This window comes from Lissotriton helveticus, chromosome 1_1 (genome assembly GCF_964261635.1).
Source record: "Lissotriton helveticus chromosome 1_1, aLisHel1.1, whole genome shotgun sequence".
Taxonomy (NCBI): Eukaryota; Metazoa; Chordata; class Amphibia; order Caudata; family Salamandridae; genus Lissotriton; species Lissotriton helveticus.
The window spans coordinates 832,607,431-832,626,219 of NC_136057.1; the positions used below are offsets into that span (position 1 = coordinate 832,607,431).

Here is an 18,789-nt window from a genome sequence, read left to right on the forward strand (position 1 = left end):
AGTGCGCCACAAGGCGGTAGCCCCACCTATTCATTGCATAACAAACATTTCCAATCAAATGAGTTTCTTGCAGGAAAACAATGTCCGGTGATAAACGTCGTATACATTTCAAAACCACACTGCGCTTAATACGATCTCCCAGACCGTTAACGTTCCAGGAAACGAATTTTAACCCTCTACCCCCCATCCCATCCACCCGATCCAAGACCCCACGTCCATGAGCACGACATCAGAAACAGCAGCAAACACAGGAGCAATCCGCCTTGAAAACAACACACAGAAAAGAAAGAACTTCCCAACCCCCCTCCCCCAAACTGAAAAGGAACACCCCCCACCCTGCACCCCTGCAAAAAGCTAAAGAGCCACCCCAACCTGCAGTGTGCCTGTCGCCCTAGGACCCCTATTCTACACAAAGACCCCGGAGGAGGAAAGGCCCCCGTTCCACCCGCCCCCCCGACCACACCAAGAACTAAAAGGAACAAACTAAAGACAAAATAATTATGCTGTAGAGGAACGCCGGCCAACACTCCTGAAAACGTGTTCAAAGTAAGACATGAGAGCCGAACAGTCAGATCTCCGCACCACCTTCGGCACCACCAGGGTGAGCGGCGGGCTCAGTCTCAGGAGGACGGTCAGGCAAGGAGTCCAGCCAGTCATTAACAACATCTGGTCGATCAAAGAAAAGGGTACGCTCGTTATACTCGACCCGAAGCCTGGTGGGAAAGAGCATAGCATAGCGTAGGCCCCGGTCCCGAAGACGTTTCTTGGCACCACGAAATTCCCTCCGTTGTCTCTGAACTTGTTGATAAAAGTCCGGGTAAAAGTTCACCGTGGCATTTTCAAAGGCCACCGGGCCCTTCACCCGCGAAGCCTGCAGGATAGCGTCCCGGTCTCTATAGTGGAAAAGCTTCGCCACAATAGGTCTCGGCGGGGCTCCCGGCTTACCTTTGCCCCCCGGAACACGATGTGCACGTTCCACTGTGAAAAACTTAGTAAGACCAGAAGGGGCAAGATGGTTCAAGACCAGATCTTCAACCAGGAGATCCACCGAGTGGGGTTCTGGGTTCTCCGGTACACCAACCAGACGGACATTGCAGCGACGTGCCCTATTTTCAAAATCCTCCAGGCGTCGGGTCATGAAGTCGTTCACCCGACGGAGATTCCCAACCTCCGTCTGGAGCTCCGATACGTCCTTCGTGAGGCTGGATGATTTAATATCCAATGATTGTACCCTTTCATTCGTCTTGCCGAGATCAGCACGAATCAGATTCACTTCAATAGCCACAGTGTCAAGTTTATGGGCCAAGGCCTCGTACTGTAGGCCGATGGATTCCCTCACGCCCGAAATGGCGCCCATAATGTCCTGCAGGGAGGGCTCCGCCGACTCCTCCAAAACTCGATCGGACGCTGTAATAGGACCAGGCAGGGCAGCTCCGGGGGACCCCTTAGAATGGGTATAGCGGTCCATAACATTTGATTGAACCGGAGCTCCGCGCAGAGGTGTTTTCGTCTTGCGCGTCTCCCTGTCCCCTCTGCCCGCCATTTTGAAGATGCGTCACAAGGCGAGCCACCAGGGTCAACGGGCCCGACACTCAATTCGCAGGACCAAAGGTTCCAAAAAGGGCACCACACGGGTAGAGGTCGCCAAACCAGCAAAGAGTCCACAGGAAGGCCCAACAGCCGATCTGCCTCCAAGTATCAGTCCCTGCACGACACGCACACTGTCGGCCCAAGTCGAAACAGAATCGAAACCGAAACTTAGGAGGGGGACCCACAAGGCTAGTTCTCCTGCCGCTGTTGTTCAATTCCAGGACGGCCACAGAACCGCACCCCGTCCCGGACGCACCTCAAGGGCGGAGCCCAAAAGTTCAGATCACCATATCTCAGGAATCCAATGTCCAAATCGATTTCTGAAAAGTGCCAGGGTCATCAGCCAAACGTCCTCCACATGAATTCTTGCAGGAAATCAGGATTCAGTCAGGATAAAATGCCGGGAGCGGCGAGGGTCCGGAGAGCGCTGTGCTCAAGCGGCCATCTCGGATGCCCGCCAAGCTCCTCCCCTTATTTTCAATTTAAATGATTAAATATTGATAGAAATCAGCAATATCTCGTTATGTTCTGATGGTAACCCCCAAGTCATTATTAGGTCAAAACTGCATTGCCATGCTCAATATTTTAGATTTGATTGTGAAATTCACATAGCGCTCGAATGCCCAAGGGCGTTTAGGCGCTGAGCGGAGGATTTCAGTGGAAAAAGGTAAGAATTAGTTTGAGAATAGCCACGTTTTTAGTAATTTTCTAAAGGAAAGTAGCGATGGGCAATTTGTAATATCTAATGGAAGCGTGTTCCACAATTTCACTGTGCTCAGGATAAAACTACTTCCTTCCCATCGAACTTTCTTAAATTTGGGTATCTGGAGGAGTTTGCTCGGAGCTGCACGTAGTTTTCTGCATGGCTGACACCAGGTGAGATGTTTCAGGAACACAGGTCCTGTTCCATGCATAGCTTTGTACGCTGGACATAAGGATTTAAATGCTATCCTCTTTTTTACCGGGAGGCCAGTGGAGTTTTTGTAAGCCTTCGGAAATTTAATGGAATTTGGGGATATCCAGCAACATTCTGGCGGCTGCCTTCGGCACCCGCTGGAGTTGGAGCGTGTGCTGTTTCTGCAGGCCCAGATATAAGGCCTTCCCGTAATCCATTCTGGCCATGGCTAGAACCGTCACCAGTGTTTTTACAGCTTCGGGGGGAATAAAGGTGCGCACCTTCCGGATTGACTTCGGTGTTAGACTAGAGATGCTACCTTGCTGAACTGATGTTGGAAAAATAGTCTATCATCAAAGAGGAGAGGCCTTCTCTGTAATTGTCAAGATGAACAGCACAATGCTTTTGGATGATCACACACTGAGGAAACTTAAACCCTTCCTCCCTGCCAAAGACTTCCAAACTACTGTACAAGCTTTAGTCATCCCTCGCATAGACTACGGAATTGTGGCCCTCAGCGGACTCCCGCTATCCACAACAGCACCCCTAAGAGCCTCCCTGAACGCTGCCGCGAGACTCATTACTGGCTCAAGAAAACATTTGCATATATCCCCAGACTTAAAGTCTCTAAAATGGCTGCCTTTTGAAGCCAGAATACAGCTAAAAATTGCAGTTATGACACACTCGGCCGTGCACCACAATGCACCCAACTACCTCGCTCAAAAGTTGTCTATATCAGGAGGTTCGAGATCCAATAGAAGTACAAAAAATCTACTCCTGAAACCTCGTAGATTCCGGAAAGAAAAAACATACAAACGCTCCTTCTCAGGAATGGCACCCAGGATCTGGAATGCGCTCCCTCCTAAAACCAGGCTTATCTCCTCCACTGCACTCTTCAAGAAAGAGGTGAAAACCATCCTTCTGGCCAAGATCTCCTGAACTTTATAGGTGCTGGATCAGAGACTCTGCATCGCTTTGTATCACTGATCACCTTGTCCTTTGGCACTATACTCCTACTTGATGGTGACATTACTACGCTACTCTCTTACTACCGACCAATATATGATACACTTTGGTTTATTGAATCACCCTCCCGATGCCCCCACCCAGTGTTCTCTCTATCCTAAGAAATTGGTATAAGCCATCCACACATCCAAGGTTTACCTGAACCCTTCTGTAGTGGGATCAATGACTTGTGCCGTCTTATATTACTTGTTTACCTGATTGTATATTGATATGTTTTCTGTACGTTACGGTTATCCTATTATGTTAGTGACTATTATATTGCTCCCATTATCTCTGTTCATTCCTGCTGCCCCTACCCCTGTCCCTGTGAAGCGCTCGGATATCTGTAAGGATCTTGTTCGCGCTATATAAAACTTTGAATAAATAAATAAATAATAAATAAAGAGGATGCCCAGATTCTTCACCTTATGAACTGGGGCAGCAAGAGTTCCCATACCCGGAGGCCACCAGTTCTGAGACCAAAAGGAGGTGTCAGATCCCAACAGGAGAACCTCGGTTTTGCTTCCATTGAGCTTTAGGCAGTTTGCACTCATCCATTGGTCTACGTGGGACTTACATTGGCTAAAACGATCAGCAGTTTCCTCCGAGTTGCTTGAGATGGACACCACTATTTGAGTGTTGTCTGCGCAGGAAACCAACGAAAAGCCAAACTGCCTGATGATGTCAGCTAAGGGGCTAACATATACGTTGGACAAAGTGGGGCTCAGTGAGGAGCCCTGCGGCACCCCACATGGAAGTGTGTACTGCTCTGAGCAAGAGTCACCAATATGAACATATTGAAACCTATTGTTCAGATAAGATTTGATCAAATTTAGAGCAGAATTATTGACTCCTACCTCTTGGAGCCTTCTGATAAGAATGTCATGGTTCACGATGTCAAAAGCCGCCGATAGATCCAAAAGGATCAGGGCAGCCCTTGCACCCGTGTCCAACATTGTCTGGAGCTCCTCTGCTGCCATAACCAAGGCAGACGCCGTGCTGTGGCCTTGTCGGAAACCATATTGTGAGGAATCCAACAGGTCTTCCGAGGACACGAAGGCAGCGAGTTGAAAGTTTAGAATTTTTTCCAAAACCTTAGCCGGGACAGGAATCCTTGCGATAGGTCTATAGTTGCTGTGTTCGCTGGGATCTAGATTGGGTTTGTTTAGTAGAGGAAAAATGGAAGATGCCTGAACTAGTAATCTTCTTAAAGAGTATACGGAGTTGCTCGCTAATACTATCGGGTGCCATTTGAAATATTTTTGGAGGGCATGGGTCTGCGGGTGCTCTGGATTTTGTTGATCTGACTACCTACGAGATCTGTTCTGATTTCGGTTAAATGAAGGAATCCATAACATTGACAGAGCACGGAGGAGTTGTAGTGGGGGTGTCAACTGGGCGGTCAGTGCCCTTATCTGTGAGGGAATCAAAAATGGATTGCACTTTGTCCTTAAAAAAACCCTGCAAGTTGTTTGCAGAATGTCACACTGCTGTCCTCTTTTAATGGTTCAGGTAATTTGACTAGTTTCTTTAAAGTTGCAAAGAGTACTTTGCTAGAGTTACCTGCCTGACATATTTTCTCTGAGAAATAAACTGCTTTTCTTGTCCAAGCCCATTTTTTTTAATAGGTGCTCAAGGACTGTGCATATAAAGTTCTCTCAGCTTCAGCACAATTCTTTCTCCACGTCTCTCAATTTTTCTACAGATTTGCTTTTCTGTGCATCACAGAACCAGGGTTCCGATTTCTTCATACGCTTGCTAGTGAGGTTTTTTTCCCCGGAGCTAATATATTTACTGTGGTTTCAACCCAAGTGGTGAAACTTCCAGTTGCCGTGTTTACTTCAGACAAAAGGTTTGGTTTTGAAGATGCTACTGCGGATTGCATCCGCTGGGGGCCCGATATTCCTCCAGTTGCGTCCTTTAATTATCCTATGGGGAATATGAGGGCAAGGGATATGATGTGTGGTAGTTACTACGAACAAGATGGCCTCATGGTCTGACCATGGAATTGGCAGAACCGCTTATAATTTCAGATGGAATTGGATGTAAAAATTCTGTCTATTGTGTGACCGGCATCATGTGCAGGATGCTTGACCATCTATTCCATCGAGGCGCTGGCCAACATCTCTAATATCGAAGCTGTGTAGTGGTCTTTTGAATTTTCTAGAGGATAATTAAAATCACCTATGAGAGAAATCCTGTAAAACGGGACTAGATTCTATGATGGGGCTAATGATTTCTTCAAATTTGCTTTTCACACCGGGAGATCTACACAGTATTGTATCATTGAACGTATAGTTGTCACTTAAAGTGATTTAAAAGAGAGCAATTCGCAGTCTGTGCTGCTTCCTGCTGGGGAACTTGTTGTAGACATGGTATCCTTAATAATGATCGCTAAGCCACCTCCCCGCTTATCCTGTCTATCATTTCTGATTATTACAAAACCTTGAGGAATGGCTAAGGACAGTTTGAGATCAGAGGTGCTAGCTGCCCATGTTTCGTTGACGAAAGCCATATGTATTTTGTGTGCTGTCAACAACTCTGCAAATTCTGTGTTATGTTTAATCAGAGAGCGAGTGTTCTGAAGCAGACCCAAGACCGACTTGGGTAAAGGTGTTTGCTGGCGCCAATCCTGTTTCGCGGTAGGACAGCCTTTTGTTTTTGTGAAGAGAAAGTTTGCATCGCACTGTGGACATAACTTGGGCTCCTTCAGTGGGTCGAGCTGCTGGCAGAGAGGTCGACAAATGATGTGTCTGGATTCGGCGTGTTGGAACACCACCAACTGACTTTCTAACTATTGTCTCTTTGCCAACAAAACCCTAAACAAACCCCTCTCCCCACAAACAAAACACAACTAAAAAGCACTTCCGTAAACATTCCACAATTTTGTAAACGTACCGGCAAAAATAGCATCCCCTCCTCCCCCCCCATGAGGCTCAGTGCTGCCGGCGGTGAATGAAAGAGGGTGAGCAACAGGTTAACAGGCAGCAGAGGGGTTCACTTCCTCCGTCGCGTGCCTGGTAATGCCACAGTAATGCACAAGCCTCCCCTCCTGTGCAAACAGGCTGTATCCCGCCTCACTATTTAAGATGAGAGGAAGTGGCTGCCAAAGGGATCTCCAGTTATGTGCACGATTCGGCCTCTCTGCCAGGACCCGTTCTATTGTGCCTACCTTCAAACTGGAATGGCATGGTGAGCAAAAATAATTATGGATTTAGGCTCAGATTCTGTACTGGTGTGAATGTATGACATTGTTCTGCATTCTGTCCATCAATTGTTCTTTTTGCATTTGTCACCCCGAGTGGGAGGGGTATGGCCAGATGCGTGTCCCGTGCTCTCCATGCCACTTGAGTCAAGTTATCCTGGCTGATGAGGGCTGAAAGCCCGAAATCGGTCCTTGGATGCTGGTTTCCAGTCCAGGGAGGCCTGGCAGTTCGGCTGGACTGTTTCAGGGCCGGACTGGCCGTTACAGGCACTGGTCATTTTCCCGGTGGGACGCTAGGGTGGGGGCCGTTTTAGTTACAGGGCTGTTTTTGCAGCATAGCTACAATATCGGCCCCCGTAACAAAATCGGCCCTGTCAAACAGCTCGGCTGCTCCCAGGGGGCCGGCCGAGCTCTTGGCCAGGGCTAGTTTTGGTTCCCAGTCCGACCCTGGACTGTTCCCATTGGGTGCAGGATCAAGACTGCTTGCATATGGCTGGGTCCATACTGGAACGGCATGGTGAGCAAAAGAACGATGGATTTAGTCCCAGATCTCTGTACTGGGGTGAATGTATGACATTCTTCTGCTATCTGTCCATCAATTGTTCTTTTTGCATTTACCTTCCCACTGCAGCACCCTGTGTCCTGTGGACCAGCGGTCTCCTTTAGACCTTTGCACCTTGCCATCACTGGCACTCCACACGGTCAATATCCCCTTGTGTCCCCTATTGCCATTTGTCCTCCTCTCCTGTGACTCCTCTGCTCACCCAGCATGTCTCTTGCCCCCCCCCACACCTGTGAATCTTACGGAACTCCCCCCGCCTCCACACACATCCTTCTTTGCTGCCCTGAGTCTCTGCTGGAAAGCAGGTTGCCTGGTGCCTGACAGAGCAGAGCTTTGAAACTGAAATCTGGACTCTCTAACCAAGACATTATTCTTTTCCTAGGCAGGGTGATGCTGGCGGCTGCCAAGTCACAGACTGACTCAGCGGACTCTCCAGCAGGGACAGACCACAGGCGGATTTATGTGACAGGGAACTTTTCAACATACCCCCAATATACTGCAAATTTTGGGGGGTGACCAGCAACTTTAGCTTATTTTGCCACACATCATTGAAGAACGGGGGGGGGGGGGTGGAAGGGGAAGGGTCCGAGAAGCTTCCATTTGACAAAGCATGTGCATCCATTTTGAAGAAATGTTTGTATTAATAATATATACCTGGATAATACCACAGAATGTGCCACACAATCTGCGTTTTATGGGAGAATATGCAGTATTGCATGATTTGCCTTTTCCTAATCATAGAATTCAGTGAGCTAATGCTGCAGAGTTAGATTCAGCATTCCAACATACTTTAAGAGCCTGTGGTTATATTGTTACTTATGAAACTGAAACTTTAATGCCCCCCCCCCCATCAACTGAATGTCCTTTTACGTACCTTATATTCATTCTTGTCATGAAGGTCTGATGTAAAGAGCCTTAATGTTTTATCTGCTGCTGCAGTACAAAACCTAAAGAAAAAGAAACTGTTATCAACAAGTGGTAGCTCTGGTACTCTGTCTGCAGTGCATGCTATAGGATGCACCATGCACCACTCTCACCCATATCACTCTTTTACTAATGTGCGAGGACTTTGTATGAGGACCTAAAAGTTGTCAGTTTAGAATGTGCGAGGCGAGAGGGACAAGGTGTTGCACCTCAGGCTCTCTGCCTACATCAGGCCCAATGCGGTCTGTGCACCCACCCACTTCCTTCATCTAAACTTGGGATGTAGAGCTCAGAGAAGAGCGGCAAGATTGAAAGGATGTAGACTGCAGTCCTACCCAGGGCACGAGATGTACACGCAGAAAAAAAAGGTCTCAGCTGTTGCTCTCAATACATAACTGGGCACCATTACTTTTGTGTGTGTTTTTCTCTCTCTAGTTTTTGTTTTTCCCCCACTCCACGCTGGACATTCTGGCTCTGGAGGTCTGTTTAACCTCAATATTTCCACTTCATGTAGGCCTTGGTAGGTGTAATATTTCTTCCCAATTATTACGGTATGGTCGGGTTTGAAACACCCTTCTTTATTGCTCTACTCTGTAAATTGATTTAATCTCCACAGAAGCTCTTCCACCTTCTAGTGATGGTCACACATGTAGGTAAAGGAGGTAGTGGAAAGCTTAAAACTGTCATTTCGCTCTTCGGGCAGCTTGAAGGACTCATGCTGCAGGTGTTCAGATGGGAGGATGATTCAAGACTCGGATAACCCACCAAGACTGTCCCATGAAGTGCTCATGTGTCCTCTCTCTCTTGTATGCCAAGGAAACACTTGAGGATTTAAGTTTATTTTCCAGTCCTGTGTCAGGCTTGGCAGGCTTTCGCATAACCGAGCACGGTACAGGTAAAACAGCCCGACTGCGTGTATATATGGCAGCATTTACTGTTAGAATATGTGTATAAGCATAGGTCTTGGAAAAGTGGACTAACTGAAAGGTAATTCTAACTGTTGGAACTAGGCCCTTTTTGCAGGGTCATCCGTGAACTTTTTGCCTTCCTGCTGGTCTTTTTTATGACCTGGTGTTGGTGGTTTTAGGACTCTGGGCACTTTAGCACTGCTGTCCAGTGTACAGTGCTCTCTGTGGTAAACATGGTAATATTGGTCTACACCTGTTTGGCGTACTTAATTTGCCTGTCAGTCCCTTGTAAAGTGGTATCTCAGATACCGAGGGCCAGTAAATGAAATACTACCGGTCGGCTTGCAGCACTGCTTGCGCCACCCACCAAAGTAGCCTTTCAAACCTGTCTCAGGCTTCTGCCATTGCAGGGCCTGTGCACGCAGCTTACTGCCGATGTGACGTGGCACGCAAAGTGGTTGCCAAGTCCGTGACTCCCCTTTTACTGCATGTCAGGGACCCTTAGGGTAGGCCCTAGCTAGCCCTTTGGGCAGGGTGCATTGTAGGTAAGAGGTAGGATATGTACCTTTAGTGGGTGACATGTCCTGGTAGTGACAAACGGCCATTTTGGTTTCTCACTGCTGTGCGGCTGCCCTCTCATAGGAAGTGTTTCAGTGGTAATTCCTGATATGAGAGGAGCAGCGTGGTCAAGTTTGGTATGTTTGGCACAGTAATAATAAATGCTGCGTAATGGTGTGCGCAGATTTATTATCAGTATTTTAGAAATGCACTTTTAGAAGTTGACATTTCTGTGTGCTATGTGTATTTGTGCCTGCCTGATGTGTCTTGCATGTCTGACTCTGTAGTGACAGGGGCTGGTGAGGTGTGTGGCTCCAGAGGGGCAGGGAGAGTCAGCGCTAGGCTGAATGGGCAGATCTGCATTTGGAGTAGTGGGAGGAGTAGCCCCTGACCCTGAGTGGGTCTATGCCTGCCTGGTTCAATGCTGGCTCCGCGCCTCTGTGGGCTGTCTGAGGACGGAGCCCAACCTGACTTAGGAGGGTGGAAGCACTGTAAACAAAGTGCTTCAGTACCCCCAGAACCAGTTGGGACTGGTTCTCCTAACCTGTGCCAGGGTAGAACAAAGACCAATGTGGTAAAAGTACTGGGGCTGTGACCCCAGGAAAGAGTGCTTGTGCTTACTTGTACCTGCTCTGGGGCAAAGGATTGCTGGTCGACAGGAGGAACCGCCGTGGGACCCAGCTCCTGCTTTCTGGGGGTCCCTACGTGCTGGCTTTCCTGTGCCCAGCTCTGCCCCTGAGGACATTGGACTAAGTGCCCTGAAGAAGTGCACTCTAAGGGCACTGCCCAGTCCTGCATTTCCCAACTTTGTGAGAGGGGCCCTTTCTACCCCTGGTGGTGTCTCAGAGAGGGAGACAAGGAGCGTAACAAGCCTCCCATGCTGACAAAGGCGAGAGCAGGGTGAGCGCCCTACTTCCCCCTTGTACCAGTGCCAGGCAGCGTATGGCCCCGCAGCTGGTGTTGGGCTGCATTGCTGGGGGCTAAAACGTGGAGGAGACTCTGCTCCGTACCCCGGGCTCAGAAGAAACCGGAAGTCAGGCGAGGATTGCCCAGTTGCGGGTGGGGCTCTCAGGAGAATGAGGAGAGCCCCGCGGAAGTCAGGCAAGGTTGAGTTGAGGCCTGGTGGTGGGCAGGGCTCCCAAGACAACGAGGAGAACCCCGCGTGTTGCCGAGCGAAAGTCCAGCAGGAGGAGTCGGAGCCTCGCAGACTCCATTTCCGTACTTTCCAGCCTCCTCTCGCCTGGTAGAGGGAGAGGCGGGTCCCCGCAGATCACCGGGCCCAACAAGGAGACCGGGCAAGGTCTGAGGAAGTTTCCTGAGCAGTGCCCTCGTGGTACCCTGTTGGTGCCTGGGTTCGGACAGATTTTCGAGCCGGTTTACTCATCGGAGTGAGGGCAAGTCCCGAGTGGTGAATCCCCTCCTTGCTTACACAGAGGCAGCCACACCCCGGAGCAGCGGGCGGCCACCCTTTAGAATTTTTTTTTTTCTGGTGGAAAAGGGACGGAGGGAAGTCTCTCCACCGATGGGGGCATTTCTTTTCTGGCGCATTTGTTGTGGCTGCATTGGCAGCCATGGAGGCCAGGGTGAAGACCTCTTGTGGGCCGGTGGGCTCTTGGGGACATGGTGGCATGTTGTGCCCGTGAACAGTGATATTTATGCCCAGAAGGTGCTAATGAGCTGTATGCCCCTGGACAGTGCTACTAGGGTGCAATGGTGAGCTAATGTGATGCATAATGTGTTTATGCCTAATGTAATACATAATGTGTTTATGCTTAATATGATAATGCAGAGTACAGTATTTTACCTGTAGTCACTGGTTGTTTCATTACTTACCAGTTCTTATAGTCTTGACAGTGGCCCGATTGGCCCTGTCCTGTATGTAATCCCCTGTGAAGTATGGACTAGTATCAGGTGGCACCGTGCACATTTGAGATTATGATCCTAATGCGTTATTTTTTTTATATAACCTTGTGTGGAGTTTCTTTTGTGCTGTGCCAAGTACGTAGATGCTGTGTATGTGTTTGCTCAAACGCTTTACACATTGCCTCTGGGTAAAGCCGGACGGCTCAAGCCAAGATACCAAGGGGGTGAGTAGGGGTTATCTTCAGCGTGTAACTCCCTTGCCCTGACAAGAGTGGTGGTTTTTGCCTGGCTTAGGCGCAAGCCCTAGTCAACCTGAAATCCCATTTCTAACACTAGCATATGCTTGTTTAATCACCATGTTTTCTAACACCATTCAAACTAACCAGGCAGAGACGGAAAACTTCCTACCACTCTAGTTCGAGTGTTGTAATCTCCGCTGCAAAGGAAGATGGCCTTGCAGAGATACGCTTTGGAAGGAAAGACGAAAAAGGAGCATTAGGTTCTGCAAGCCTCTGCAGAGCGGCATCATCTGCACATTTTTGTGGCAGAACAGCAGCAGAGAACAAGTGAGCCCTCCTTGCTTCATAAGACATCCTTAGCAGTAAAGGTATACAAGGCGTTGGTACACATGGAACGATTGTAGCGATGAGAAGCTGAAGGTCCAAATTCTGACTGTTGACTGGCAGCATAAAGGAAATTATGTGTAGATTGGCATAATAAATCTTGCAGAACTGATACATCCATTTAAGGCTGGATGGCTGAAATCAGACACATTGAGTAAAGAATAGACTAATAGGTGAGGGGTGTGTGTGATGAAATACGATTGGAGCCTTCTTAACCTTTGCCCTAAATTTGGAAATCATTTACTGAGTTGTTTATAATAATCATGTTCATTCTGATCTAATCTTTATAGAGACTAGTTCTGCATAATAAATAACCATACAACGTGTGAAATACCAATCACTGTGTGTGCCACGTGGCAACCCTATGTAACACTTCACTTTAGCTTCCTCATTTATCATTTGGGTCTTCGTGTTAGCGAGGACAGAAATCTTTCCATCTCTAGCCTCTGCTTCCGTCTGTGTGGGGCCATATAATTTCCACTTTTTTTTTAAATATTCATTTACAGTGAAGTACACTATACAATTCAAATTACAATATTCATGTTGGGCGACATCCAACACTATGCTCATTCAAGAGTTACACCTTAAAAGAGTAAACCTCAAAAGGAAAGGGTTCATAAACTTTTTTTAAAGGTGAATTCGTAGCCCCACCTTACTAATTACCACTCTCACACTCTGCAATTAACCATCAGACATCCGAGACAGGAAATTCATTTATTTTACTGTTATGCCACATAATACCCATCTGAATTTCAAGCCTACCACCATTCCAACCTTTTTATTTTTAACAGTCAACCTTTAGTCAAACATTCCCAGAGCACTCAGCCTGGGCGGGGATGTCACGTCACAACCGTCCTCTTCCAAGAGAAGCAGTCATACAACAGCTCGAAAGGCATCTCTTTCTCAGTTAACATGGGGGGACAGTTGTTCCACAGCCACCGTCCCCTAATCCTCCAACACCATGCATGCTTCCTCCAACACCAGGCATGCTTCCTCCAACACCAGGCATGCTTCCTCCAACACCAGGCATGCTTCCTCCAACACCAGGCATGCTTCCTCCAACACCAGGCATGCTTCCTCCAACACCATGCATGCTTCCTCCAACACCAGGCATGCTTCCTCCAACACCAGGCATGCTTCCTCCAACACCAGGCATGCTTCCTCCAACACCATGCATGCTTCCTCCAACACCATGCATGCTGGTTGGACTAGAACATTGTTTCCATTGACGCAATGGTTATCCTGGACACCAAAAATGACTGTTAGATTAACTTCCAGGATCTGTGTATAGCCTCGTTCCATCCACAAGGGCATAGCTCCAAAATTGTCGTGGCTGCACCAGCTTCTACTGTGAATCCCAGAACTGACTTTAAGGAGTAAGAACTTCCGAAAGGTTTTGGAATCGTGCAAGGTCACCAAATGTGGAAGGAGTGCTCTCTCCACCACCATTGAATGTACTGTGTAATTTGTTCAATCTAATACTGCACCGTCATCATTTTTCAAAGATGATTTCCAGTGTTGAACAAGTGGATTGTGTTTCTCAACATCCCTCAATAGCGTCTTTCATCCATCTTGGGGCACCTCTCTCAACTCATACTCCCGCTTCCCCAGTGTCAGTGGTAACTCAGTTGTGAATGAAACACAAGATGCATCTCTTCAAACCTTTATAAATCGTAATCAATCCCCCCACCCCACCCTGTTTATTATCTTGTTGACTCCTCTTAACTTCACCACCTTCGACCACTCTGCGTTTCTTCCAGACTCCTTTAGTTCTTGCTGGTTTCCAGACTCCTCTAGTTCTTGCTGGTTTCCAGACTCCTCTAGTTCTTGCTGGTTTCCAGACTCCTCTAGTTCTTGCTGGTTTCCAGACTCCTCTAGTTCTTGCTGGTTTCCAGACTCCTCTAGTTCTTGCTGGTTTCCAGACTCCCCTCTCTCACTCCGGTTTTCAGCAGTCTGAAAGGGAGTGCCATAAAGTTTGGGTGACTGCCCCCCACCGGTGGACCCACACCACAGATGCAGCTAGCTTCAGCTCCCGGAGTTACCTGGACCTCGGCTAGGCCCCCAGTGCCTCTGAATCGCTTTCTCTCCAATCGTGCACTCACTTTAGCTCATTGCCCGGCGCTCATTCTTTATGCGCCCTTTGTCTTCCTATAGTTCGGTGGTTTTGGCTCCGAGGTTTCGTTTCAACACTCTTATTCATTCACACATGCCAGCAACTCCCCAAGACCCATTGTACTGCTGAGCCAGATGTCCCACTCAAGACTGAAGGAGGCGGCAATTGTGCATGTTATTCCCTCCAAGTTATTCTCTCCTCCCCAGGCACTGTTCCCTCTTGACTTGAGGAAGGCATCAAACCTCAAATGTACTGCAGGTTGTGGCAGGAGTGATGGTGTGGGACACCGTTCGGGCCGCCAAGTTGGCCATCTAGTTAACCAGTGGCCTCTCACCTTGGTACCCATTGGCTCAATTCCTCGAAGGTGAACACCAGCACACCACAGGAATACACTTCTTTCCAGATGGCAGTGTGTCTCCCACACCACAGGACGAGCTGCTGCATCTTTTCTTGGGTGGGTGTGTATACTACCTTCAACGCAGTGCGTATCCATGAATTAAGCTTAGATTTAATTCTTGAGTTCGCAATTGGGGACACCTTGTCTGTTGCTTAGCAAGGAGCGAAATCCTATGAAATTTAGACATTTATGGACAGCTCTCATTCTGATGACAAGGCAGTTTACCACATGTAGTACAGAAGAGTTCTATAATCCTATCAGACTGGGTACAGTAGCTATAGAAGCTAATGCCTCAGAGAAGAAGAAATCACTTATTCAATCAGCTGTAGTATTTCAGGCCGATGGAGCTTAGAATCAATCACATGGGAATGAAGGTCACTGACCTTTGGAACATTTTACTTTTATTTTGAATGATGTCCAATGAAGTTGTTGTCCGATACCTAGCGATACTGGCAATAACATAGGTATACTCTAGCATTTCAGTTTGAGCTACCACACGCACCAAAGACTTAGTCAAACCCACTGTCTCCAAAAGGTGCCACTGTCAGGACCTTCAACACTCATCTATCCTTTCCTGAAAAAAAGATGTGCCATCCATCTGTCAGCCTGCCTCGAAATGGAAAGTAATACTAGAAAGATTTTGAATTCTACATCACTTATTTTCAGAAATCTTTCAAGACAATTCCCATTCAATTTTTGGCTAATATTATCCTAAAGTAGGATCCTCTCCACCCGTATTTGAGTGAAAACACGTTACTGCTAGTTCACACCTCATTTACTAGGTAATCGGATGTAAACAGACAGACGTGCAGTCAAGAATGGGGCAAGAATAGTCGCACTCCAGACATAATATAATTCCACGAATGAGTGCTCCACAAAGAAGGCATTGGGAATCTTTCATTGGTAGAGCCAGTCCAGTGAACAATATATGTGAAATAATTTTTCTGGATGATCAGTGAGATAGATAGAGCAATCAGCAAAGGTATTTGCTGATTAAGACCTGGCTTTTCTCTCGGTGATTAGCTCTCTGTTTACTCAGTCTGCAGTAGTGGACATGCCAGCGCCAGGAAACCCTGTCATGGGTAGCTGTGCGCATTACAAATTTAATTTAATAATAATATTTCAGCACATATTTTTGGGTTGAGGTCTGAAAGCGCACCGACAAAAGTAAGCAGTTTGCGACGAATGGTGGGTGCATTTATTCATAACTTTATGCTCCCTGTTCTGTGGTTGAAAAGGATAGGAAAGACAACACAGTGTGACAGCAGGCAATGAGTGAAAACTCTAGCTGCAGAGTGTCTGTTCAGAGGCAGATGTGCATTTGCTTCAAGTAGTATCGACATACCTGATTAGTGGCGGCAGTGCATCACGTTTGGTTTCAGGACTCCACGCGATTGCATCCACTCGCACGCCATGCTGAAATGTTGTTAGAGTCTTATAGACAAATGCTTCCACCGAAGAATCCTCCTCCTAAAAACAGAAAAATAAAAAATCAAAAAAATGGTATCCAGTATAATATATAGGTTAACTTGATAATGATATGCTAAAAGCTATCAAATATACAAATGACTCCCCAGTGTAAGTAGGGGAACAAGTCTAACGCTTTTAAATAAAAACAATGAATGAAGATCTGGGCATGCAATGTGAAATATGTCCTCCCAGTCGGAGAACAGCAGAAAGACAACAAGCATCAATAAAGCCAATCAGTCTGGTGTTGGCTGTCAGCCTCTTGTCTATGTCAATCTTTGTTTCTTTTGCTTTTAAAAAATATATATAATTCATTGTAGTGGGAGCAGACGGGCCACCTCCAATATTAACCTCACAACTGCAAAAATATTTTTGCTATCCAAAAGAAAACAATGCCATAGTCGTCCCTGGCCCTTTATGTGCAGATGTGCACCTTTCGAAAAAGCAAAATTTCCTTTGATTTAAAAGGTTTATTTTTATATAAATCACTGCAGTGGGAGCTGCAGAGTCCTCGTCAATACTAAAACGAAAAAAAGTAAAAATATTTTTGGAAATCTTGAAGCATTTATTGCCATGGTAGAACCAAGCACTGTAGGCAACTACTTTGAATGCGGGTGTGCACGTTGTGAAAGGGCAGAATTAGATTGAACTGCCAGAGAGCAATGTGACTAAACTGCCATCTGAAGAATATAACAAAGTAAACCAGCAGACCCCATCTCGTTAGGATACCAGATAAGAGGACCAAACAATACACATTTGAACATGAGTTTTAAAACAGAAAGCATGGGGGGGGGGGGGGGGGAGGTCAATAAAAAATACGCAGTTAACGGAGCAATACAACTATAACCTACAATAGCATGCAAACGCTGCATTAATAGCAAGAGAATCTGCGGAGAAGAAAACATTAAGCCAGAAAAGCTGCAGATGTGAAATTCATTGTTTTAATCAGATATAAAGATAAAGGCAGAAAAGGTGGAGGTCAGGTCAGATTTGTGTTCCAAGTATGATTGTACAGACTTCACTAATAAGGTGTGAAAGCAAGTGTAGTTTGAAATGTCGAAAACACAGATTAGTGTTATTATCAATACAAACACTGTGGCACAGATTTAAAGAATAAGGGACATTTACAGATTTCCAAATGCACAGGAAAGCTTGACATGCAGGAGAAATTAGCCTGAAATGTTGTGCTCACCGGGAACCTACAGATACCAATAACTATGTAGTTGTTGCCTCCATATGCAAGCAAACTTCCTTCCTCTCCAGACTCGAAGGGATTGAATTCCACTACGTGTACGTAGTCCTCACAGTCCACGGTGTAGGCAGGTACCCTGGAGGCGTCCTGCTTCATCGTCTGTTGTAAAGGTGATGTCTACGAAGAGATGCTGAGGAGGAAGAATTGGAACAGGTCAAAGACATGCAGGTTTGGATTATACATTAATAAACTACTAAACTTGAGGCAATTGTATTCTCCAGCTACTTTGGCAATGTGGATGCTTTTACAAGTGGTCTTCTATTGTGGCATCGTGGGCAGCTTCCCTGTATGGTGCATGCAGTTGATCTATGTAACCAAGCTCAGCAGCTTGTCTCTGCAAATGTGGATATGGGTGGTGAGCATTTGGTTATCAGTAACAATAATAGTGCTGCTACACCAGCAAATAAAATACAGTGCATTCATGAAAGTGAAGGATGAATGACAGCAGGGAGGAGTCTTGGCAGTCTCACCTGTCCTGGTCATCCAGTGGGTCACACCCAGATGCAAAGCATGAGACAATCTCATTTCTCTAGGTTGAGCGCCAGAAAGATAAAGTTGGTCTACAAAAAAGCTGGAGAAGACAGTAGGAAGCAGTCACAGGTGGCACCGCATATGCAGTACTTGTAAGACATTGCCTGGTAATTTGTCCCTCCCTGATCCCGCCTGCGAAGCATTTTAATCTTTACGACACACCGATACCAGAAGCTTTGCAGCAAGTTGCAAGAATGGCCAGTTCCATTCAGAAATGAGAATACTTTATTAAGTGTGATCACACTACATTAATCTGTCTTCAAGCTTTTCTCCAAAATGATATCATAGTTGGACAGAAAAATAACATATGAACTAAATTAGAACCACTGATAATGCAGGACCAACATTTAGAATCACTAGTTTTATTATAGTTTGGAAGAGATAGTAGAGTGATACACAAATAATTCTAAATAAAATGCAATGTGTGTGTTACATTTGCTGCTGTTGAGCTATTCTGTAACTTAAACCAAATCTTATGCCAAAATGTAATAAATCAACAAACATTAAAATATTGCTCCAGGAGTAAATCAGTGTCTGATTTTAGTCTGAAAGGCTTATGGGGGTCAGGCATTTATAAATAAAAGACGCCTTAGGATTTTTTCTGAGGACAGGTATTAGATCTTTGCCCTTTGACGACACTGGTGAATGAGAATTCAATGAGCCAACAGTATTCACAATTATTTTGGAAAAAGAATTAGATTTACCTTTAAAGGAAAAAGGGAATTCAAGAAAGTCTTTATTGCAATTGTTCATCTTAAAAGACAGGACAATCAATTAATTACAAATGGATACACCATACATACACCTAATATAACAAAGCTGTCTTACAAAATGTTAAATCGATACCGTTTTAAATAAATACCTATAATTACAATTTAAAACCAAATAATAAAAAC

General features: G+C 46.3%; 1 protein-coding gene across 3 annotated transcripts in view; it reads right to left on the reverse strand.

Annotated features, from left to right (window-relative positions):
- NUP37 (nucleoporin 37) overlaps positions 1 to 18,789 on the reverse strand; it is a 240,694-nt gene that overhangs the window by 138,983 nt on the left and 82,922 nt on the right. For 2 of the 3 annotated variants that reach the window (XM_078674695.1, XM_078674686.1), the window contains exons 2-4: positions 17,303 to 17,492; positions 15,989 to 16,113; positions 8,132 to 8,204 (exon numbers count right to left, since the gene is read on the reverse strand). In XM_078674695.1, coding sequence (XP_078530821.1) covers positions 8,132 to 8,204; positions 15,989 to 16,113; positions 17,303 to 17,458 — 354 coding nt within the window. In that variant the 5' untranslated portion in view covers positions 17,459 to 17,492. Of the gene's footprint in view, positions 1 to 8,131; positions 8,205 to 15,988; positions 16,114 to 17,302; positions 17,493 to 17,832; positions 17,851 to 18,789 lie in introns of those variants that run through there. The other variant, XM_078674703.1, reaches the window with a different exon arrangement.